This window comes from Petaurus breviceps, unplaced genomic scaffold (assembly GCF_028583685.1).
Source record: "Petaurus breviceps papuanus isolate PSGF00001 unplaced genomic scaffold, PetGlider_PUasm1.0 90977, whole genome shotgun sequence".
Taxonomy (NCBI): domain Eukaryota; kingdom Metazoa; phylum Chordata; class Mammalia; order Diprotodontia; family Petauridae; genus Petaurus; species Petaurus breviceps.
Genome location: NW_027187391.1, coordinates 54,612,914 through 54,638,062, shown reverse-complemented (window position 1 = coordinate 54,638,062; position 25,149 = coordinate 54,612,914). Strand labels below are relative to the sequence as shown.

The following is a 25,149-nucleotide window of genomic DNA, read 5'->3' as shown; positions in this document are numbered from 1 at the left end:
ACGATGTTAGTTCTATCCACCCTACAATCTAAGTGCCTCTAACATATGACAAATCGCTCAGGCAAGAAATTGAAATCATAGCAATAGATCGTTTCTAGCAATAGCAAAACAATTGTTTCTACATCACAGAAACATAGAATTCTAGAGCTAAAAGAGAACTTAGAACTCATTTTTTTTCAGTGACCTCACTTTGCAAATGACAAAACTGAGGACTAAAGAGGTTAAATGACTTAACCAACATTCTTATGTGATGCATGAATATAGATAAACACTATATATTTCCAAATTTGGATCTTTCACAGCATTTTGTACCTCTCATGTACTTTCCATGGTTAATTTTGTATTATAGTTACTGTGGGTCATATTCTCTTACTAATGTAAGAGGACAAGAGCCACAACTTACCTAATCTTTTATCCATGTTAGCATCTAGTACAGGGTTCAGCACATAGTGGTTGATAAAAAAAATGTTTATATTCAAAGAAAATTTTGTTTACAGCTATTTTTCTACACTGATATAAAAATGAAAATATCAAATCTAAGCAGGTTTATTTTTATAGTTTTCTTCTCCAACATGGCTCACAGGGTGCCTGATATATAGCCTCACATAGTAACATATATACTCAACGTTTACTAGATAGAATGAAGAGTATTTGAGTAAAACAGGATCATTCACAAATTTGTCATAGGTTTTCCTGTATTTTTACCTTTGCTAATGCAAGGGACAAGCGGATCTTTTCATGAGAATGAATTATCCTCTATAGCGCATGCCAGGAGTACGATCTTACAAACCACTTAACCTCCATGTGCCTCAGTATACAACTGCTAAGGAACTGCATAGTTACAGAGGAGGTTGCTATCTATGCTGATAAATGGAATAAATCCCCCCCTGTTGATGAAATCACAGATTCTTTGGAGATTTCTCATAATTCTATTATAAGTGCTACCTAGAATCTAACACTAAATTTAACACTAAATTGGTTATTGGCATATAGTGGATGCTTAATAAGGACTTGTTGACTGATGAGTGGTAGGAACTAAGAATACAAAGACAAAAAGATTATAGTTCCTGACCTTTTTCAAAAGGCTTACATTTTACTGGGTGAATTGTAAACCTCCCATATGCTATATGGTAATGGACTTATTTCAAGTCTATGCAAAAAGATGAAAAGAAACCCACTTTGGCCACTAATTAAATTAATTATGTTTATTTCTTATTGACTTATGACAAAAGAACTACTTCAATAAGCACAATTCAAGTCCATTGAAATGAATTAATAAACTTCTGTTTTGGTCGATTTTGAAAACAGTTAACTAAAATCAAATGAAAAGCAAACTGACATATATAAGGAAGAAAAGAATAAATTTTCTACCTCTCTTTCATCCATGTTCAACCACTGTTTTGGATCATCTTCAGTAGCCAGAAAAGCGATCAATTCCAACGCTGTAAGACGAGTTTGACGTCGGGATGACACAAATATCAGAACAGGTTTGGCTGGTGAATGGCTTCTAATTGCTGTTGAAAATTCATGGAAAAAACCCCATAATTTTTCTATGACAATTTCTATGGATAATTCCCATTATATTTAAAGTAAACTATATCAAAATATGCATTTCTTCATATGATACATGAAAGTACATCGACGATGATTTTATCACATTTAAATGTTCAAATCAATAAACATGCATAACTTTAATTATAAAATTCACTGAGCATTGGTTATGGAAGGGATTAAGTAAAGTCTCATCATTTTACATGTGTGGAAACTGAGGGCCCTGATCTTCTGGTCGAGTGTTCTTTTTTCCAAAGAAATTTAGCCTTATACCTAAGGATAAATGGAAATGACATCAAAATGAACCTACATCACTCTTTGGTTCCAATGTGACTGGAGTCTCCAACTTCATTTTCTCATTATATGCTCTGTATTTCAAATAAGAGCTGGGTAGAAAATGGAAGTGCTGAAACTCTCCATGATTTTCAAAAACTGCTGGTTTAAGGAGGGCCTTTCTATCTATAGGAGGAACATTCCTTACATTTGTGGATGATTGAGACTAGGAAAGAAACTAGGCAATTTGTTTGTTTCCAAGCCTAAGTTTTAACTTGAAGATATAAATGGAAGGGGGAAAAGTTAGAGCCTGTCCATAGAGTTGTGCTAGGGGATCCACTCTATTGCTATGATTTCAATTTCTTGCCTGAGAAATTTGTCGTATGTTAGAGGCACTTAGATTGTAGTATGGGTAGAATTAACACCGTGGAGTATGATCTGGTGGATGCTTACAGGATATAAGGGCAGACACTGAAAAAGGGCTATAAAACGTTCCTTTTCAAACTGCCCTGTCCCATACACAAAGTAGAGCACAGGCAATAAGTAGTAGAGGACTATTTGAGAAGGTGCAAATGTTTTTGTGAGAGTATAGGGGTGAATTTTTCAAAAGTATGAAAGACCCTGCAAGGTCTCTGCAAGATCCTGAATGTATGTGAAGGAGACTATGTCATGAGGGCCTATGTACAGAACAACAAAGAATATGGTAGACACTTTTGTCATTTAGCTAAGACTTATGAAAATTTTACAAGTCTAATCACATTTAAAAATTACACTCAAGAATGATTAAATCATTTACCCAAATTGGAAATGATTTTCCCCACCTCTTTGTGTGCTTCAAATCTTACCAAAATGGCATGAACAAGAATTATTTTTATGTCCTGTGTAGCTTTCTTAGAATAGTAATTTTTCTAAATATACAAAAAAGAAAGTAATCCCTTTTTCTTGTTTGAAACATGGTAGGCTGCAGATTTTTTTTTTATGAGCTAAGAAATAAGGTTTACAATGGAAATGCTGACATGACCTTGACTATATTTATATGAAACCCACAAGAAATAAAGCCATCATAAAATCATATTTCTAGACTTAATGAAATACAGTGACCCACTACAGGTATAATAAACAGTTTATAAGTCTAACTGCTATGCAGAAACCACCTCTAGCACAGTATAAATATTTCAGATATTTACAAATGATTTATATTACATGGAATACTTTTCTCCAATTATTGTTCTGCAGACATCCTTTAGATATCCATAACCAATCAGACTAATAAATTATAAAAAGAAAATATATTCATTCCACTATTCAGTATCCAATACTGTGTATTAATACACTACAGATTATAAATGGCAAGATTTTGGCAAATAACATCATAGTCAAAATATCTTAAATCGTATGTGCATGAGAAAAATATGTGTAGTTTGTACACAATCATGATAGCATCTCTCTGTCTCTCTCTTTCAACATCTAATTCAACATCTAATGGATTTTTCTTGTGACAAGAACAGGTGTGGCTGAACAGCTCAGGGCAAATTTATCGTTCATTAGTGATTTTGTACAATGCTTCTGCAGAGGTGTAAATAATCTGAACTGCCAAGATTGGTCTCTAGTTCACAATCAATACTTTGCCTCTGTCATAAGGCTAATTACAACAGCTAAAAAGTCACCTCACAACTGCCACCTCACAATCAACAGCAGTTCCCATTACAGAATTTATTTTGGAAGTTATTTTTAATTGACATAATAAATATTCCTTATGCAAACAAAACAAAACATGTTTCAATAAAATCAGAGGGTTGTTCTTAAATGTGTCAGGCTTGCTTCCCTTGCTAAGAAAAAGGAAAAAGAAACTACTGGCATACTTGAAGCCCTGAAAATTCTAAATTTTATTGTACTATTTTGAAACCGTAATTATATAATGTTTGCTTGACTTGTAACTTCTAGTCATCATTTTTAAAAACTAATAAGGCAATATCTGAAAACATCTTGTTAGATTAATATTCCAAACTATTTTTATCAATTTTTAAAATTACAAATATTTTTTAGATATTATTTTAATGTATGGTAAAAAGCAAGAACATTATCATTTATGAAAACTCTCTAATTTTAATAATTAACTAATTCTACATAAATTTGTGTTCCTGAAAAGTTTAGGCAAATGGCTTTATAACATTTGCAGAAGCTTACGCAGTATGAAAATGTCTTCAAGTGTACCATCTAAATTGGTTCTATCTCATCCCAAATACTTGCAGCTTACCCTGAAATGCAGGTTTATTCATACTAGCCATACGAGGACAGTAATGTTGACCTGGGAAACCATGAATATGAACCTCCAGGGGAACTGGACGAACTGATGGTCTGAAGTTGAACAACCCCATCTAAAGTAAATGTGAAGAAAATGTTACTCTTTTTTATGCTAAGGTTTATAATGTCATGGTGTTACTTCTATGTCAACTCCTCTGAGAACTAAAGCTGCTAAATGTCATACTTGCAAGTATTTCACATACCTGATTAATATTGAGCCAGTCAGCAAGGTCTCTGGCATTAGCTAATGCAGTAGACAATCCAACTACTCTAACAGGCTTTTCCGTGTGAGAAGAGATGAAGTTAGTTCGAGATACAATAACCTCTAGAACTGGGCCTCTCTCATCCCCTAGGAAATAAGAGGAATGTGCATTAATCAGTTAAAAAGGTCTGACCCTGACAGTTCTATGCATGAAAGTCAGGGTTTCTAAATCAGCTTTATATAAAATGGCACTCACCTAGCAGATGGATCTCATCTATAATGAGAATGGCAACTTTTTTAACATAGCTCCTGTTCTGCCAACTTCTGCTGATTCCATCCCACTTTTCTGGTGTAGTGACAATAAGGTCAGCTTGGGCAATGGATTTCATATCAGGAGTCACATCTCCTGTTAGCTCAATAACTCTGAAGTATAATAAAAATAATTAAAAAAAATTTAAAAATATAAAAAACAGAGGGAAAAAAGCACATCTTAAAATGAAAATCATCTCTATTTCTCTTCATTTTGCAGTATATTGTTTCATTTGGAAAAAAAGTGATATGCTCTTAATAAACTACCTGAAAATTGTGAAATAAACTTTGATAAAATTTGAAAGATAATTATTTTACAATTAGAAAGAAAGCTTTCTCAACTAACTTAGCATAGTTGTCAAACTAACACATATACAGTTTTCTGGGGAGCTAGGTGGCACAGAGAATAGAGCACCAGCCCTGCAGTAAGTAGGACCTGAGTTCAAATCCCATCTCAGACACTTAACACTTACTAGCCATGTGACCTTGGGCAAGTCACTTAACCCCAATTGCCCTGCCTGCCTCCCTCCAACAAAAGAAAAGACAAAAACAAATAAAACATATAGTTTTCATTGTCCTGAGTAGAATTCATTTTTTTGCCCATCAACATCATAGAACTCAACTTATACTAGGCCTTTAAAATACTATATGAAGTATGTTACTGCCTGACAGTAATGAGATGAGTAGCTTATTCTCACAGTTTCATTTTTTTCTTGAGTAGTTACTCAAGATCTGGATCACCGGCTTAAGGTTTTCAGTCTACTAGTTAGTTATTTATGGTCCTGTAGGATCCATTCTATAAATTGGATGATCCATCCATGGATCTATAAGCCTTTGCTACATGAACATTGTTTTTGTATGTGATAACCTTCCTCTGACTAACCTGGCCCATTTAACTTTCTATGGAATGCTTTATTTGCCATGAGATTACATAAGAAGATTCTACAGATTATTCTTTTTGTTGTGTGCTGGGAAACTGCAAATTTCTGCTCTATCCTCATTATTATTACAGTCCAACTTTCTAATGCACAACAGATCATCACAAGATGCACTGGAATAGAATACAACTTAACAAATAGGCTACTTTTGTCTTCCCAAAGAAAAGACTGTGTTGAAGAAAAGACAGGAGAAGGAAAAGGAGCTAAGGCCATAAAAATTGTGATAAGGAATTGTAAAGTTGAGTTTGAAGGGTAGATATTAAATCTGTGGAAGACATATGTGGGAGGATTGGAGAAGTTTAAAGCTTTGAGGTAAAGGACTCAATTTGATGGGATGGGGTGGAGTGGGAGGAGGAGAGTCAAGGAAAAAGACCTGAGGAGAAGAGCTAGACCTAAAAGAAAAGGCCTTGATGTAAAATAAGAGAAGGATTCAAAGAGGACTTGGAGAAGAAAGAATAAGACAAAGCAGCAAAAGAAGGACTTGAGCAAGAGGAGAAAGACGATTAGAAGTCAAAATAAATGGACAAAACATATAAAATAAATTGGAAGACAAGTGAAATTTCAGTAAAAGAAGGAAAAGGAAGTTGGAATTGTTGATTAACATGCTAAGAGATACAAAAGAAATGTTCAAAAGGCTGTTAATAAGTTGTTATAGAGTTTTAATATCTCAAAAGCAGGCTACCATGACTATTCCATAAAAGAGATACTAACAAGAAAAGTAAGAACTGAGGATTTAATTTCCATTAAGAATGGAGAGCACAAGGAGCTCTGCAATGGGTGTAATATTTGTCTGTTTGCTATAGTCACATGACATATCTAAGTTAAGAGTTAAGATTCTTTTTCTCCCAGAAGAGAAGGTAAAGGAGCACAAGAAATGCCTTTCTACACTCCAGGTAATCTGTGAAAATGAAATGTTCCTTAAACATACAGAAAAGCTTTTGTGTAAAAACAACAAAGAAAATTCAAAGAAAGAGAGGTAAATTCGGACATGTTAATAAGCTGAAGGGTAGAAGAATGTCACACAGAAGGAGAACCATTGAACACTTTGAGGTAACAGCCAAATATAAGTTTTTCCTTAAGGGGGGGCTGCTGGATGATATGAGGAAGAAGCAGCTACTTTACCTTCAGGGAATCTTAAATTTGACTGACTGGTGTTGTTGAGTGAGAGAAACTCCAGTCATAGAGTAAGAAAAGAAGAGCAAAAGTGATTTGTGATTTTCTGCTTATTTTGGGGGGGGGGTTGTGGGGAGATTTTTTGCTGACATGGTACCAACAGAGAGGTCTGCTATCTTCATGACATGTTTCCAAAATGTGACACAAAGCCTCCATGGACTTGTCAAAATGGATTGTCAGACTACCCAATTCTGGGGCAACAAATGGATACAAATGATGTTACCAGAAATAAACTACAAAGCATTGCCAAATATTACAAGGTCTTGGGCAAGAAACCTTATGGGTACAAGTGGCATCTTATCTCTGCTGAAATGTCACACCCACTAACTACAAGTGTCCTCCCCCCAAACCTAGCCCTATGCCTTTTTCTTTTCTCACTCAATACTATCTCACTTGGTGACCTCATCTGCTCCTAGTGATTCAATGATCATTTTTATGCAAACAATCCACAGAGGTAAATATACAGCCCCAGCCTCCCTGCTGAGCTTTTAAAAAAAATTACATTAGATTTAAAAAAAAGGAATAGTGTTGAGTGCTAAAGTTCATAATGAGCTAAGGTTAGTGAAGAAAGTTAAGGACAACAATGCTTTTATTTTTTTTAAGTTATGTCAGGAAAAAGAAAGGACAGAACTATTGCCTGGACCAGGTGGGATGGTGATACCTGAAAAAGAGAGAAGATGGAAAACTGCACCACTGATATTTTGCTTTTGTTCTCTCTGCCATGGACTAGAAAGAAGAAAACAACAACAACAAAAAACCTATTAGGGATTTGATACTCTAAATAACTAAGAAAGCAAAAGAACACCCAGCTGTTCCTAATGAATTAAAGTTACTAGGCTTATCTGAACTGTATCTTCAAGGATTGAAAGAACTACTGAATGTGATTGCTGAGTGATATTTGAAAGATGAGAAAAGGGGAGAGATGCTGAAGGTTTGATTGGAGGACAAATGTTCCAAATTTTCCAAAAAAGGAGAAGATAGTAAGTAAACTAAAGATCAGTAAGTTTGAATTTCATTCTTGGTCACAGTTTAGTACATATTATTAAAGATATAACTAAGAAACATCTAGAAAAGGAAACAGTGACCATAAAAAAGCCTTCACTGACTCAGTAAGAACAGGTCATGCCAGACTAGTCTGGCTTCTGTCTCTGACAGGGTTACTATACTGGTAGTTTAGGAAAGATGTCTCATACCTCTTTCCATTGCTGGTTGCATTTTCATTCATCTCCCCTGACTCTATGGTCAAGAAGCAGTTGGATTACTTTTTGCTCCTCATTGCTACTTCTAAGCTCAACCTCTACCACTAATAACCAGTAAACTCTCCTCATTTATGGTTCATTCAATCCACATCTACCACTCAATTTTTATTGGTAGCTTGTTGTCTACTGACCTGTAACGTACTATTCTTTCCTCACTGAATTCAGCATCTGGCTCATGGTCTTTCCCTTCTCTCCAATTCCTACCCTCATACTATGGGATTTCAACATACTTACTAACACTACCTCAAATACCCAACCTCCTAGTTCTTCACTTATTTTTCATGACTACTCCTCCTTCACTAACACATATATATAGTCATATTCCTGATCTTGCTACTACACATAAATATTGCTAGTTCTTGCTTAACGTAACTGGACCATTCTGCAGATCTCCCCTTCTACTTAAAGGGCTCCATGTGGCCCTGCCATCTCTGTAGCTTGGTGGTTTCTTGCAGGCAGAATTGCTTCAGTGCCGAAAGTGGAGGATCCCAGGCACTGGGCTGCACTGGAGCTGCGGCTGCTGCTGAGCTATCCCTACTGCACCTGCTGCCACCTGCTGGAAGCTGTATGCTTAAACTCTACTTTGTTCACCATCTTGACTCTGGTGAACTACAGATAGTCCTCAGTTTATCTCAGTGGACTTCTCCACAAACCTCTATGTGGGAGGGAGGAGGGGTCATGTGATTGTGAATGGAAGGGACTAGCACACAGTTCAAGGATATGTGAAGACCAGGGATAGAGAAGTATGACAGATGAAATCTGAAATAACTGAGGAAACACAGGTTTGTGCTTCTGAGCATATTAATTTATTAAGCAACACAATGCCAACTGCTTAACAAATTGGGACCAGGCTTCCTTAGCTTGGCACTGGACCCTGAATACAGGGAGGCAGATTTTTATGCACTAAAAGAAAACAATTAACAGGAAATAAGCCAGGATATAGGATGAGGCAATCTGATTTCTAACTAGAGGAAAGATCAGGGGCTTTCTTTGTTGGGAGGGAGAAGATCAAACAGGTATAATTCCCTGAAATCAGAAAAAAGAGGTGCCACTCTCCAAGTGTCTGTATTCAAAGGAACAAGGAAACAGTGGCTGATTGATCATTATGGGACAAATTTTCAGGTTAAGACATGTGGGCTGCTTGAGATATATAACTGTAAGAAAACTCCTTGCATGAATCTTTAGATCTCACTGGACCTCTGGTCAGCATAATCTAAGCCCTTAGTTAAGGGACTCTAAGTAACAGGAAGGGGTGGTCCAGCTTCCCAGCCAGGCTAGGCTAGGTTCAAACAATGCAATAAAGTTTTCTCACCATTTCCATAATTAAATAAGTTTTCTCACAAGACAGAAATCTAACTAGACTCATAACTGAATAGAAAGGGAACTGAACAAGATCCAGAGCTGAGGTGCAAGAAGGAACCAATGCGGTTTACTCAATTTTCACATAAGTGATCAGGAAGAGGAACACATGGCCGGTTGAAATGGAAGAATGAATGAAAAGGAAGAACACATGGGGGGCAGAAATGTGGAAGTCAGGTGATGTGAGGGGTTTGGGGACAGACACCTGGTACCTGAGAACACAGATGGGTGAGTGGGCGGAACAGAGCAAAGGTTGCCACTCTTGGTGCCCCATGGTGGTCTCTCCACTTGTCTGTTCTCTATGCTTTCACTTGGTGGATAGTTTTTTCTTTTTTTTTTTTTTTTGGTAGGGATACAGGAGTGGGAGGCCATGTAGTGGCAAGCTACTGTACAGTAAAGGTAACAGGATTGTTTTTTGGGCGGGGAGAATGTAGATTTCTTTCAGAATTCTTTACATCAAGTCAAATTTGTCCAATTCAAATTTACATAAAACAAAAAGTGAGTTTGACTATACATTGCCATCTTTTCTCCAGTTCCTTACCCCTTTATCCTATCAAAATCTTTCCTTACTAGTCCTTAGCCTTACATTACTCCTATCATCTGCTGCCTTCACTCCTAATTCACATGCTACTGAATAAAGCTATAGAAATCATGAAAATCACGAAACCAACCAGAGCCACTACAAATTTATGATACATAATCACAACTGGGCCCTTGCTGAGGCAAGGCTATCATTTAACACCTCTTTAATTTTACTTAAAAAAATTGATTTCTCCAAGAGTTCCCTCTTGTGCCCTCCTCATTCATCTCCTGTAACTCAGATGCCTTCTGCCACTATTTCTTCTTACATGAAAAGGCAGCCCCTAATCTTTCTTCTAGTTAGAAATCAGATTGCCTCATCTTATATCCTGCCTTATTTCCTGTTAATTGTTTTCTTTTAATGCAAAAAAATCTGCCTCCCTGTATTCAGGGTCCAGTGCCAAGCTAAGGAAGCCTGGTCCCAAGGCAAACCACTCCAATAAGCACAATGTATCTAAGCCATCAAGTCTTCTCTAGTAGATTGCCTCCTTTATAATCCTCATTCTTTTACTAATCTCCAGTCTCTCACTCTATAATAGTTGCCTCCTTACTGCCTACAAACATGCCCATATCACCCCCATCCCTAAAAAAACTATTCTATATCTCCTCCTCTTCTTCTCCTTCCTAAACTCCTTTAGAAGGGTATTTGTAATATGTGCCTCCACTGCCTTTCCTTTAACTCTCAACTCTTTGCATTCTGGCTTCCAAGCTCATCATTCAACTAACTCAAACTATTGTCTCCACAGTAACAAATGGTCTCTTAATTTGCAAATCTAATGACTTTTTCTTGATTCTCATCCTTTTTTAAAAACTTTTCTGAAATATTGCCACTCTTGATCATCTTTTCCTTTGTAATTTGTTCTTTCTAGGTTTCAGTTCTACTACTCTCTACTGGTCTCCTCCTTATAGGTATGACTGAATCTTGTGAAAATTCTGACAGGTTCTACCGTGTTTCCCCAATAATAAGACACTGTCTTATTATTTTTTTGGACAGAAAAACACCAGAGGGCTTATTTTCAGGGGAGGGCTTATTTTAATGAACATTGACAGCAATTTTAATAAACAGGTAAATGTGAACAAAAAATGTACCTTTATTCAATAAGCAAATCACTGGGGAAGAACAGAATGACGCGCTCACTGCTGCAGCTCTGATTGGATGCAGCTCGGAGAGCGGCGTGAGTTTCACCCGGGGGGGGGGAGGGGGACTGTGCATACAGAGGGTACCGTAATGTAGCGTGTAGCGCAGGGGATCACCTTCACTACAGTAGCAATCTCAATAGGGCTTATTTTCGGGGGAGGGCTTATTTTAGAGGAATCTTACACAGTAAGGGGAGGGCTTATTTTCAGGATAGGTCTTATTATTGGGGAAACACGGTACCATGTTGTCAAAGTTTCACACTTAGTCTCTGACGCAGATTGTATCTACTTTTCAAGGATCAATGAAGAATGGCAATGCTAAGACTAAAAAGAACACCCACTTTGAGAAGACTCTTTTGATCTTCATCTAGATTGCCCATTGACCATGGACATCCCCCAGGGTACTCTCTTGGGGCCTCTACTCTTTTCCTCCTACATTATTTCACTTGGTGATCTCATCACTTGGATTAAGTGTCTATGCTAATAATTTCCTTTTTAAAAAAAAGATATTTTATCTTTCCCCAATTTACATATAAAGACAATTTTTAATATTTCTTTAAATAAAATTGAGTTCCAAATTTTTCACTCTCCCTTTCTCAAGCCTCCCTCCCCCCAAGTTAGTAACAATTTGATACAGATTATATATGTTCAACAATTATGCTAATGATTTCAAATCTACTGAATCCTAACCTCTCTCCTGACTTTCAGTCTTATATCTTCAATTAATTATTGGACATCTTGGGCTGGATGCCCTCTAGACATCGTAAACTTAACATGTCCCCAAACCAAGCTCATTATCTTTCTCTTAAAATTCTCCCCTCTTCCTAACTTCCTAACTGCTTAGGAAACCACCATTGTCCCAGTTTGTCAAACTTGGAACATAAGTGTCATTCTAAAAGAATATCACTGTTCTCCTAGTCATCCAGGCTTGCAACCTATGTGCCACTCTTAACTCCCTCTCACCATTCATATCCAATCAGTTACCAAGTCCTATTGATTTTATTTTATTTTATTGTTATTATTATTTTTTAAGCAATTGGGGTTAAATAACTTGCTCAAGGTTACATGGCCAGTTATTTCTGGGTGTGGTGGTAAGTATCTGAGCCCAGATTCGGTCCCAGGTCATCCCGCCTCTGGGGCTGGTGTTCTTACTCACTGAGCCACCTGGCCGCCCCTACGCAATTGGGGTTAAATAACTTGCTCAAGGTTATATGGCCAGGTGTTTCTGGGTGGGTGTTTCTAAGTGTCTGAGTCCGGATTTGGTCCCAGGTCATCCCGACTCTGGGGCTGGTGCTCTTACTCACTGTGCTACCTGGCTGCCCCGATTTTATTTTTCTAATACTGTCATATGTATCATCTCTTAACAATGCCACTACCTTCATGAAAGCCATCATCACTTTAATGCCTCCAGTTTAGACTCCCTGTCTCAAGTCTCTTGCCCCTCCACTTAACTATCAAACCTATTTTCCTAAAGCACAAGTCTGACTACGTTCTCCCTACTTCCTCCATCTACCCCTGTAATTCAATCAACTCTAGTAACTTTCTAATTCTTCTTGGATCAAATATAAATTCCTGGAATTCTCTCCTTCCTCATTTCTGCCTTCTAGCTTTCCTGTCGTCCTCCAAGTCCCAGTTAAAACCCTACCTCCAAGTCTTTCTCTACTCTTCTTAATGTGAGTGTTTCCAATGTGCACGTCGCACCCCCTACTGTGGAGCCTGTGATCTCTCCGAGAGCAGGGACTACCTTGTGCCTTTCTTTATATCCTCAGCACTCAGCACAGTGCCTGTCACATAGTAGGTGTTTAAAAAATGGTTACCGGGTAAACTGTGATATTGTACCCCAAAGAGCTAAAGTAACCTCAGGTTGTCTTAATCGATACAGAATGTCTAGAACTAGGGAGAAGACAATCTCATTGTCCTCTGCCTTGGTCAGGCTGTATTTGGAATATTCTGGGCGTCACATTTTAGAAAAGGTATCAGCAATCTATAGATGCAAACTAAGATTCTTTCTGACTCTGAAATCCTGAGTTTCCATGACATATTTACCGAAAGCCCTTTACAAAGTCATACTCAGACGCCTCATTGTGGTGCACAGTGGACCTTGGCTTCTCAAAGGCTACAGCAGTAATGTGAAAATTCTGACAGGTTCTACCATGTTGTTAAAGTTTCACACAGCCTCTGACACAGATTGTAACTACTTTTCAAGGACCAATGAAGAACGGCAATGCTGAGACTAAAAAGAACGCCCACTTTGAGAAGACTCTTTTGATCATGGCTCTTCAAGAAGTCAAGAAAAATATAAAGAGGCCCTCAACCCCTGTGCTGTCCACTTTGGTTTCTGCAATCACAGAGTATTTAGGAGATGGAAGAGGAGAAAATTACAAAGAATTACACAAAGAACTATAGTTTTTAGACTACTTATATCCGTTAACCTAAATGTTGTTATTCTAAATGTGGTCCATTTATTCAGTGTTCCATACAAGGAACAGAATCATATTAATCTTGATATTTAATATCAATCAAAACCAGAATATGAAAGTATATTACAATTAAATGGAAGGATCATAGGATAACCCATATATTCTTCCCTGATTCTCTATCATATTCCCTAGTGGCTATTTCAAACCTTCTTTTTTGTCTTTGAACTTCCCACTATAATCTCCCTGTCCTTCTTCCCTACCCTCTCAGCAGAGAATCTCACCTCATATTTTACTGAGAAAATAAGAGGTTATTACTTTTGGAAAGGCCTTTCTTCTCTCAGACATCCCCAAATCCTTTGACATCATCAGCCCTAACCTCCTTTTTAATTCTACTGAGATGAAGAAGTGGTCTTTTTCTCCATCAAGGCCATTCCTTGATCCTGACTCAGTCTCCTCCATGAGATTACCTCTACAATTAGTAATTTTCAATATCTATCTACTGATTCCTTCCCCACTGACTTGGGACATGCCTAGGTTTCTCCTAACATCTCCTCACAGTCTTATATTTCCCTTCTATTCCACAGTCAAACTCTTAAACATGCTGCTTCCACTTTCTCTCCTCTCATTCAATTTCTAGTACTTTGAAATCTGGTTTCTGACTTTATCATTCAACTGAGACTTCTTTCTACAAAGTTACCTAAGATCTTTTAATTATCATCTGTTGGTCTTTTCTCAGTCCTCATCATTCTAGAAATCTTTGCAGAATCTGACATTGTTTTGGATGCCTTTACCTGTCTAGTTTTTTTTTAAATTACTCTCTTGCTTTTCCTGTCTAACTATTCCTTTCTCATCTAGTTTACAGAATCATTTTCCATATCATGTACCCTAATAGCTGGTGACCTCCCCAAAATTCTTTCCTGGGTACTTCTCTCTTTTCTCTTTATACTTAATGACCTCATTAGCTACTATGGTTTTTTTTTTTTGTTAAGAAACCAATGTTTATTTTTCAATCAGCATTTTTCCAACACTATTAGAGCATCTGGGTTTTAAGACCACTCTGTGGTAGTTCCTACCCACTCAGTGGCCTGAGCAGTAGGAGCCGCAGACCAGTCCTCAGTAGCTGGCTGAGCACTCCAGTCTTTGGTGGAGAACTGCTGAATGGGCACAAATGGCACCTGTACTCCCTCAGACCAATCAGCCACCTCTGGTTTAGTAGCAGTGAATTCTGGGGCGGGTGCAGTCCATTCACCCTGAAACTCCTCCTTTGTCACTGCCTTCTCAGCTGCAGCCTGCTCTTCCTTTTCAATCTCCTCTGGATCCCTGTAGAAGTAAAGATCAGGCATAACCTCCCAGGGGTGTTCCCGGGAGAATGGTACCACGCATCCACAGGACTTCACAGGCCAGCATCCACCACATAAGACCCACCGAGTGAGCTCCCTTGTTGTTACATGGGATGGCAATGTCCACATAGAGAAGTGGGGAGTCTGTGTTGCACAGGGCAATGGTTGGGAGGTTAACATATGATGCTTCAGTCAGAGGCTGGTGATCTGCCCGAGGATCAGTGACAACCAAAAGGCGAGGCTCCCTGAAAGCTGCCTGGATCTGGTTAGTGAAGGTGCCTGGTGTGAAACGTCCAGCAATAGGTGTGGCGCCAGTGGCAGCAGCAAATTTCAGAACAGCTCACTGGCCAGTGTTCCTGGATGAGATGACACTAACATCGGCTGGGTTTCCAATAGCAACAATGGCACGAGCTGCCAGCAGAAGTTTTTCCCAAGTTCTCTTCAAATTAATGATGTAGATGCCATCACTCTTTCTTTTGTAGACATACTGTTCCATCTGGAAGTCCAGATTGGTGCTGCCCAAATGGGTTCCTGCAGCCAGGAACTTGAGGACATCCTCCTCCTGCATCTGCAGGACATCTAGGGCTCCAGACATCGTGAAAGTTTCCCTTTAAAGTTATGACAAAAACCAAGAACAACGCTGTATGGAACCCTGCTCGGGGCAGTGCAGAAAAGCTACTATGGGTTTTAATATCACTTCTGCAGAGGTAACTACTGAAGCTCTTTGTATCCCTAATCTCTCTCCAAAGCTCTAGTTACTTCCTGTTCCATTTCCTCATCAAGTTTCCTATGCTCTGTCTGTCATCCTCATCTCCTCCCCAGTGCAATCATAGACTCTATCCCTGGCTCCTCTGACACTAATTAGTAAACTTTTGCTTTATCTTTCTAGAACTAGGACCCCATGATAAATCTCCACATCATGTTGCCACTTGGGTATTAACCAATCCCTTTCCCACTTTTATAGAAGAGGAGAGAAAATACAAGAAATAAAGCCCAAATGTTTTTCCTTTGTTTTAATATAATAGGGTATATAGTCTATTTTGGAACAGTTTTCTTGTCATGTTTCTTTTTGGGGGGTAAGTGTTAGTACCATTTTTTTCTTAATAAAATGAGAATACTGATCATTTTAAATAGCATTTAAATACATTTATATTCTTAAAATAATCCTGAAAATGTTCTTTCTCCAAACTCTTTCATTTGTTCTATTTATTATACCATTAAAAACACGTATCTTGAGTTAAATACATGACTTACCTTTTACCAAGTTTTTCTTCTATTCTAACTTTCCAATCTTCCATTCTTTCACGTACTAGAGCTTTCAGGGGTGCAATGTATACAGCCTGAACAAAACACAAAGACTCTCATGTAAATCAAATTAAATAAAATGTTAAAAATCTCCATAAAGTGATTTAGAATGCATCTTTCTTATTCAGGAATATAAATGCGCCTCAACTACAATGACAGTAAATAAAGTATTCAAATTACATCAAGTGAGAATGTTTCTTTTTTCTTTTCTTTTTTTTTTTTTTAAAGCAATTGGGGTTAAGTAACTTGCCCAAGGTTACACAGCCAGTTTTTTTGTGTGGGTGTTAAGTATCTGAGGCTGGAATCGATCCCGGGTCCTCTGGACTCCAGGGCTGGCGCTTTTACTCACTGTGCCACCTAGCTGCCCCTGTGAGAATGTTTTTCTAACTAAAATAGCTAATATAAAAAATTTTTCTATCTTTTAAATAAAGAAATATTTTACAGAAATTAAATGCTTCACTTATTTTCTTTGGATATATTTAATAAAGAAAATATTTTAATGTTAGTTACAACTGTTATTGCTAGTCAGTCAATGAGCATTTATTAAACATCTACTATGTACCAGGTGCTAAGCATTGGGGATACAAAGAAAGATAAAATATAATACACTACCTGCTCTCAAGGAATTCATAGTCTAGGAGACTACAAGCAAATAACTATGTACAAACAAGATTTTACTCCAATGAACCAACAATATTGCTCCAATAACCAACAATGATGTATTATTATTTTGTATAGGCTTTTATATCTAAACAATGCACACAATTGTCTCCCCCTACAGAATGTAAATTTCTTGAGGAGATGACCTGTATTCTTTTTTGTCTCTGTATCCCAGGACTTAGAAAAGTACCTGGCACATATTAGGCACTTAATAAATGCTTGTGATTGACTAAAACTATTGGAAGATGTGAACAAAGTGAGTATTATCATCTTCATCATGGATAGAACTAAAAGACATCTGAATGGCAATATGAACTTGCAGGTTAATGGAAGGATGATTCATAGATTCTCTTTGGAGAGAGCAACAAAGGAATTGGGCGTTAGATTTATAGGATGTCCTAAGGCAAAAAGAATCATTATTCCAAAGGGACTCACAACCCTACTTGGGTAGCAACCCTTGATCTTTCAAGAAAAGCAGTGTGAAAGTTAAAGGTAACAATAGTTTAGAAAATAAACTTATTTGAAAAATTTTATGAAGGAAGATGATGGAAACAGAATTTCCTCATAAAACAGTAAAGAGCTCTTAAGGGTTAAACTAGTCTACCTAAAGCTTGGTGTGAAACCAATGAAGTCTGATCATCATAAGCACATTTAGATGAAATGGTTATGAATATAATAAGGAGGCAAGAAAAATGGAGTGGATCTGCCAACATTTCTATCATAACCTATTTTTATTACTGATAATAGCAAATCTACCACATTTGCATTCCAATATCTTAGCAGAAAATACATTAAAGACTAGGAAAGGGCACTTAAGAAAATTAAACTGGATAAAGAAACCTGATCATACAAAGTAAATACAGATGGAATCTATGCTGGGGGTAATATAATTTTGAAAGAATTAAGGGATTAATTTTCAAGATATATAAAAGAGTAGAAGATATCAAATGACCAGAAGAAATTGTAGCGGGTATTTTTACATTAAAAAAAAAATGCTGATCAGGCATCAGTAAATAAAGACTTATACATCATTTGCAATGGCAGAGATAACCTGAATGACCATATGATTATTAGTAAGTGAGGCATAAAATAAGGAAATATACCCTTCTCCAATGTAACTAGCCAGTATTATGACCTGTACAAAATTTTAAAAGAAAAGTTAAGTCCCTAGAAATTATGAGATCTTCCAAAAGATTCTCTTTTCATAAGATTTGTATTGAATGAATTAAGCGCCCTGAATGCTCCAAGGACTCCTCAAGGAGATTCAATGCCACTCAAAAGGGATTCATCTGACAACACATATGGGAAAAACCAAATGGATGAAGAATGTTCACTGCGCAGACTATTACTTGGATGAGTAGTCCATTGAGAACATAAGTTGTGGAGAAGCCCTACAGATGAATAATGAAATTGGTTCAGAATAGTATAGGAGGAAGGTATTGGTCTGGATTCTGGATTGTATTTGGGAAATGCATAGCACTTTCAAAGATCCTAAAGTAACTCCTTACATAAGAAACTATCCTTTTAACAATGTCCAAAGGATATTAACTAATTACAACTATGGAACATCAACAAACAAATTTGTGCCACAGAATACTACCAATGATGATTTTAGTGTAAAAAGTTGCTCTTAAGATAAGATTTACTAAATGCAAGGTTGGAAAAGGAGGTAGGCTACCCATGTAGTCAGAATGACACAGTCATTCTGAGGAATTACAGATGAAAAGGTATTGCTCAAATGTTAAAATGCCTAGGGGAAGAAGCCTCCAAATGAACTGAATTGGAAGAGAGGGAACTGGAGGGAGCAATACTAGTCACATCTCTGAGGTCATAAAAGCACTTAAGATTTGAAATATACTTTTGGTAATAACAATGCTCGCTTAACTGCCTAAGAAACCAGCTTTTTACTCTTATATTCTAATTCTCTTTTATATTGGGAGATCAGTAAATACTCAATGATCTTTTCAACTTAAATTCCGGAAATTTATTTCTCCATTCTTTGATTAAGGAAAAAGAAAGCTACTGAGTTCTTTTTAACAAACCTTTGATGAGGGATACTTGTTAAAGATTCTGAAGATGGCTAATTCAGCAGCTACAGTCTTTCCTGAGCCAGTGGGTGCTCCAAGTAGTACATTACAGTCTGTGTGATAGAGTGTGTGAAATATCTGTGTTTGCACAGGATTGAAGTGGGTGAAGTTGTATAGGGATTCATATTTCCGGCATCCCAAAGCTGTGACAGGTAATGGTTGCAGATCCAGTAACTCTGAAATAAGATAAACAGTCATCAAAGTAGGGAGAAATAATTACAAAAGTTATTTAATTAAAATCAGTTATAAACTACTTGAGGGAAGAAAAGAGTTGAAAATTTCAGAGAGCATTATTCCATGCTGGGAAAATGACTGGTATCCTATGAAAGTAAAAACTTTAAGTTGGTCTCTAAATTCTGACATTTTCCTAAAGGCCAATATTTTGAGTATTGAGTTGTTAGTTTACTTTTTCTTACAATAAAGTTCAGTACAATAAACATTTTTTTAAAAATTAGGATATTAACTGTCAAACCCATCACTATTGTTATTCTTTGCCATTAACTGTATCTCTATGACTTAGTACTCTTTCTATAGAGATATTCTATCGAGTATCTATAGATAATGTAATATCTTATGATATTCAGAATGAATATAAGGTAGTATAAGAACCAGAGCTGCCTTCTGAGCTATCACAGATTACATTCTTTTCTGTATAGTTCTAAAATTCCCCTTCCCCCATGGGTCATTATTTCTAAAAATTTATACTCTGGAGACCAACCTTTTGGTGTTAAGCCACTGTTCCCATAGTTAGTTTGGTCCTTGGACAGACAACATGTCACTAGTACATACTCAAAGGCTTTTCAGCTTGGCAAAAAGTATCAGTTGTTTTTTTTTTTTAAACCAGAGCCTGGGCAAGTTTAAGCTCATATGACATAACTAACCCTCTACTAATCAAAAGACTTGATGTACCAATACATTTATTTTCCATAATGCTAGAAAGTTGCATTTCTCATATTAAAATAAGCTACAAAATACATTTTCACTAGATATAAATTCTTCTATATGGATTATATTATTTTTGGAATATTTCCTTATTACCTTTTATTTTCATTATGATATTCAAATATACAAAGACAATTTAAAGAAATAATGCCAAAAAAGAATGAAGGCAACATATGTACAAATCTAGAGACACCTTTACTTTATAACTCTTAATATAAGCATTTTGGAAACTAAGGTATTATCCCATTATTTGTAATGCCATTGTTATGTGTTTAACAATTGCCTATTTGCACACATTTTGGAAATGTACTAAAACTTGGGAGAAGTTGAAAATGCCTATCTATGGAAATCTGAAGTTTGCTATTAGGGTAGTACTCAATTTCAGGAAGCTGAGAAAATTACAATAAAAAAAAAAGAAAATTACAATGAAGTAAAATCACTAGGAAGGGACTTTCAAGTAAAATACTTAATTATCTAGGCAGAGACATTAAAAAAAGAGTAATCATTTCCAGTTTGGTATGATGTTGGGAGAAGTTGGCCTGGGTCTTCACTTTAGGGTTTCATAACCTAGAGAACACTCGCAAATTTAAAATGTATTCCCCCAACAAAAATGATATAGGAATATCTATAATATTATTGCCCTTATTATCATGGATAACAGGAAATTAAAAGCATATTTTAAAATCAGATGTCTTATGTCATGGTAAGAGTTTCTTTTAAATTTTATGTGATAGGAAAGTTTAATAATTTTTTTAGAAAGTCTAAGATAATCAGGTACATTGGTGCAAGTCTATATTGGCTGCAGCTGGTGAGGCTGAGGATGGTGGAACATTTGGGAGTTTCATGCAGCAGCAGACCTAAACATGATGGACTGGGTGTCTGCAGTAAGTTTGGCACACCAGGCTGCCTCGGGTGGGGTGAACTGGCCCAGGCTGGAAAAATGGAGGTCAAAACTATTGCTATTCAATATTTTCATAAGGCTTGTGATTGGCCACTATGCTTCCAGGCTTGATGAGAGGGAAATACAGTCTCAAAAAACAAAACAAAGAAGGAAAAAAATAAAGTTTAAGATAAAATTGTAAAAGACTTATTAACATTTTGTATATTTCTATCATAGGCTTAAACCTATTCATAATACATCCTACATTTTTATTGGCACCACTAAGTTAAAGTGGTCCAACTTAAGAAAAGACGGTTTGCTAGATTTGTGCCCCACAGGATACAAATAAGTGCAAATAAGATGGTAGGTTAAAAAAAAAATTATTAAATATTTGAATATCCATTACTAACCAAGTGATAATGCTTGTTTCCTTTAACCAGAAGTCTGTAATCAATTTCTGGGAAAATAGGGCTATATGGGTTTTACCAGGCAACACAGTAGGTTTATTATTACTGTTGTTATTTTGAGGGAAGGAGGGGGTCAGGAAGGTACAGACTTAAGGAAGAGTCTGGCAACTGTTAGGGTTGCTGGGAGTGGAGTAAGGGAGGATATGGATTGATATGTGCTATACTTGAATGTATATATTTTTTTAAAGGGATTTGTCCCTGCCTCTCTCCTCCTTTTAGTACAGAAGCACAAGGAAATCTGCAAAGAAAAAGATGCCTACTAAAAAAATTAGAAGGGAAATCTCTAACATTAGTTACAGTGCAAGGATTTTTCAGGAAGTTTAAACTGAAAGGGACCTTAGAGGTCGTTGATTTTAACTAATTCATTTTTCAGATGAGAAAACTGAGGCTCAGAAAGGTTAAGAGATCTGCCCAGGGACACCCACCTAGTAAGTGTCTCAGGTAGCATTTGAAACCAGGTTTTCTGACTTCAAGTCCTATTCAATGTCACAAACCATATATATGATGGAAAAAAACAAACAAGCTGGCAGTGGAAAACTAAGTGGATGCTGAGAAATAACAACAAAAGAACTTGATATTGCATATATTCTGAATTAGCATTCATGTATAAATATTTATTTAGCTTGCTAAAGATTAATAAGAGAACAGAAACAAATAAGAAATACATACTAACAATCACAGGAATTGTTCCCATTAACTAATAATCATAAAGTCAGATATCACCTCGTTTACTTCTACTAGGGTCAGTTAACTTCAAATAGTGTGTTTCATTACATTCACTGCTAGGAGTAGAAACACTTGCCATGAGGGGGAGTGTTCTTTCTCTTTACCCTCTCCCCCTATTAGGACTACCCAGAATCCATACTAGCATAACTGATCACCTGGTCTGAATAAGACTGAAGTTATCAACTCTTTTCCCTCTGTGGAGACAAAAGAGTGTCAGGCCTTCCTATCTACCTTGTCTCTGACAGAGCCCTCAGATACCTCTCCTCTATCCCACCTGAGGCATTGCCATGTGACTTAATGACTTAACTGAAGGATCTGAGACTTTCCATTTCCTCCTCTGATCAGTCTTAAGATTTCTAGGCTTTTACATCTGCCCTGAAACTGAACTTTCTTTTATTAAATAAGAGTCTCCTTTAGGCCATTTAGCCTTTTCTGTTTTCATCTCTCATGCTCAATCCAGTGTTTGGCAGACAGTAAGCACTTAGTAAAACACTAAGTCATTCATTCACTCATTTGGTTTCATGAGATCAAGGACTCTTCAGGGTAGATAAGATCTTAGATTCACAAAAAGAAAGATTTTGTACATCAGAAATAAAAAAAAAATTATGTGACCAACAATTCAAGTAACTATTTTTAAGTTCTATAAATTATAAACAATACAGGTTTTTAGACATGGAGGTAATATGGGAAAAGGGTATTTTAAAAATATGACTATATATTAGTTTTTAATTTATATACAACCAGAATTAATCAAAGCAATAGCTCTGGGAAACAAGTAATTCAAATTCCTGGTGATATATTACCTGTATGAGGAGGATGTCTCTGTGGTAGAATCAAATGTTGAAAGTTGATGATACATACAGCCTCTGCTCCTAACCATCTGTCAGAAACAGCCCGAATGTAGTATTGAGAAGGCAAAGGTTCAAAAATAGGGATTGTAAATACCAGCAACTGAGATTCTTTTGCAATGACCTAATATAAGAGAAAGTCAATTATGAGTTTGGATTTTCCAGTATCTTAAAAGTAGCAGGTTATACTCTAAAAATCCGCTTAGTAAAAATACATCTTCTCTTTATATAGCAAGATATACTAGGGCAAGCTAAATGGTATATTGAGGTTGACTGTTGTTGAAACCTGCATTAAGTTCTTTCCTGAGAATTCCCTAATAAAACAAAGTATAAAGCTTATCCTAATGATGCACATAGATACCATCAAAAATAAATCACTTTTTTACTTCAAATTTTTAATCTATAAAATGGGGGATTGGAATTGATAATCTCTAAGGCCCCCTCAAGCTCTAAAATGTATGAATTGATTTTCAGTTGGTCAATCACAATAAAATTATAATTATGCAATAAAATTACATAGACCTCATTCTGACTTTCTGAACTGACTAAAATAATAAGCATCACAATAAAAATGTCTGTATTACTTAACTGTGATTTTTTGTTAGCCAAATGAGGATGTTATTTAAAATTACAAAAGTGAGAAGAAAAAAAACATGATTTTACCAAGTTCCTCTTTTTCTATGTTGGTCTATAAAATTTATTGAAGTAAACATTTCTTAAGTGCCTAATATGGGAATGGCTCTATACATTTACCTGCTTTTTTTGAATGAGAAAATACTCAGAATGATAAATATGATCATTTGTGGGATCTTCTACCCAAATCCACCACGGTTCTCCAACTGTACCATGCACCTAGAGAAAAACAAGGTCATTAAACAAAATGTATTATATGCTATGGTATATGTAGACAGGAGAGGTTTCTTACCTGCAAGGTAAAATTTTAAAGTCTAGAATAGTGATGTCCAATTTTTTTTGAGTCAAACCTCCAACATATGTATATTTACTTACAAATCATATATAATATATACTACTGTACTAATATGTATTATAAAGCAAATGTAAAAATAGAAACTGAAAAATAATATAAAGATCAACCAAATATTTCTTCGGTTTTCTTTTCTTTTCTTTTTTTCTTTTTCTTTTTTGCTTTTTGGAGAGCAATTGGGGTTAAGTAACTTGCCCAAGGTCACATGGCTAGTTTTTTTGTGTTAAGTGTCTGAGGCCGGATCCGAACTCAGGTCCCTTCTGATTCCAGGGCCAGCGCTCTACTCACCGTGCCACCTAGCCACCCCTAACTAAATATTTGTTAAAAAAAATTTTACTTAATGGTGCAAAAATATTTTTGTTATTATTAATTATAATTAACAGCCAGTTAATAAACATCTACTTAAGCACCTCTATGTGTCAGGCACCTAAGAATTCAGTATACCAAAAAAGAAAAAAGGGCAAAAGACAGTACCTGCCTTCAAAAAGCTCATATCCCCGTGACAGGACCTAGAGAATATTTTGGACTTGTAAATGACAACTTTTGCTAGCAAGACATTATTCATTTAATTTTATCAAAGTAGCCAGCCAAAGAGGTAAATTTCTTCATTTTAAAGATTTTTTTTTCAAATGAAAGATGGGTAATAATCAAATAACAGTTGATGATAATTTTGGATTTAAGACCTTTTCAGCAGGAACCACGTTTTTTAGGGTGGAGATATATATCTATGTATGTATGTATGTGTGTGTGTGTATATGTATATATATATCCATTGTACATAGAACAAAAATAAGAAACAGTGAATTAACTAGTTTCAGCTCAGCAGAAAGTTTTCAACATAAATCCATACCTTTCTTTATAAGGTTCTGGTTCTGATAATGTCATATATTAATTTTCCATTCATGTTTGTGTTTTTAGTTGTGTTTTCATATGAGCATGAAGGACAGAAAGAAAAACACCCAGAGGTTCCCAAAATATACTATACCACCCCATGGGGGGTGCTGGAATGATCCAGGGGAGTAGTAGAGTAACCTTGGGTGCAAATGGGGAGCTGTTTAATAAAAATAAGAGGACAGTGAAAGCATAAGGAAAGAAGCAAAGACAAGAAAATTTTGAAAAACCATCTATACAGGTTTTATCAGTTGTATAACAGAGTTAAAGTCATAGTGATTATGTTATTTTCCAAATAAACACACAAAATACAAGTTGCAACCAATCAGTGGTCAAGTCCACCAATAGGTCGTAACGAGCAAGTGTTGGCAGGCAAGCATGTTTCGCACTGTCAGGAAGTTCAGCATGCAACAGCAGGAATATGTGTGTGTGTAATTTGTTTACAAAACCGTACTATATGGTTACATGATGTAATACTACACCATCAAAATTTCAATGCAGGAAAAACCTCACA

General features: G+C 36.3%; 1 protein-coding gene and 1 pseudogene across 3 annotated transcripts in view; both read right to left on the bottom strand.

Moving 5' to 3' along the window:
- Window positions 1–25,149, bottom strand: part of ASCC3 (activating signal cointegrator 1 complex subunit 3) — a 373,754-nt gene that overhangs the window by 125,961 nt on the left and 222,644 nt on the right. For all 3 annotated transcript variants that reach the window (XM_069077160.1, XM_069077161.1, XM_069077162.1), the window contains exons 23-30: window positions 23,513–23,611; window positions 22,715–22,883; window positions 18,852–19,072; window positions 16,099–16,184; window positions 4,587–4,753; window positions 4,332–4,477; window positions 4,082–4,202; window positions 1,372–1,514 (exon numbers count right to left, since the gene is read on the bottom strand). In XM_069077160.1, the coding sequence (XP_068933261.1) occupies window positions 1,372–1,514; window positions 4,082–4,202; window positions 4,332–4,477; window positions 4,587–4,753; window positions 16,099–16,184; window positions 18,852–19,072; window positions 22,715–22,883; window positions 23,513–23,611 (1,152 nt within the window). The remainder of the gene's footprint in view (window positions 1–1,371; window positions 1,515–4,081; window positions 4,203–4,331; window positions 4,478–4,586; window positions 4,754–16,098; window positions 16,185–18,851; window positions 19,073–22,714; window positions 22,884–23,512; window positions 23,612–25,149) is intronic.
- LOC138153033 (small ribosomal subunit protein uS2-like) lies at window positions 14,476–16,085 on the bottom strand (annotated as a pseudogene).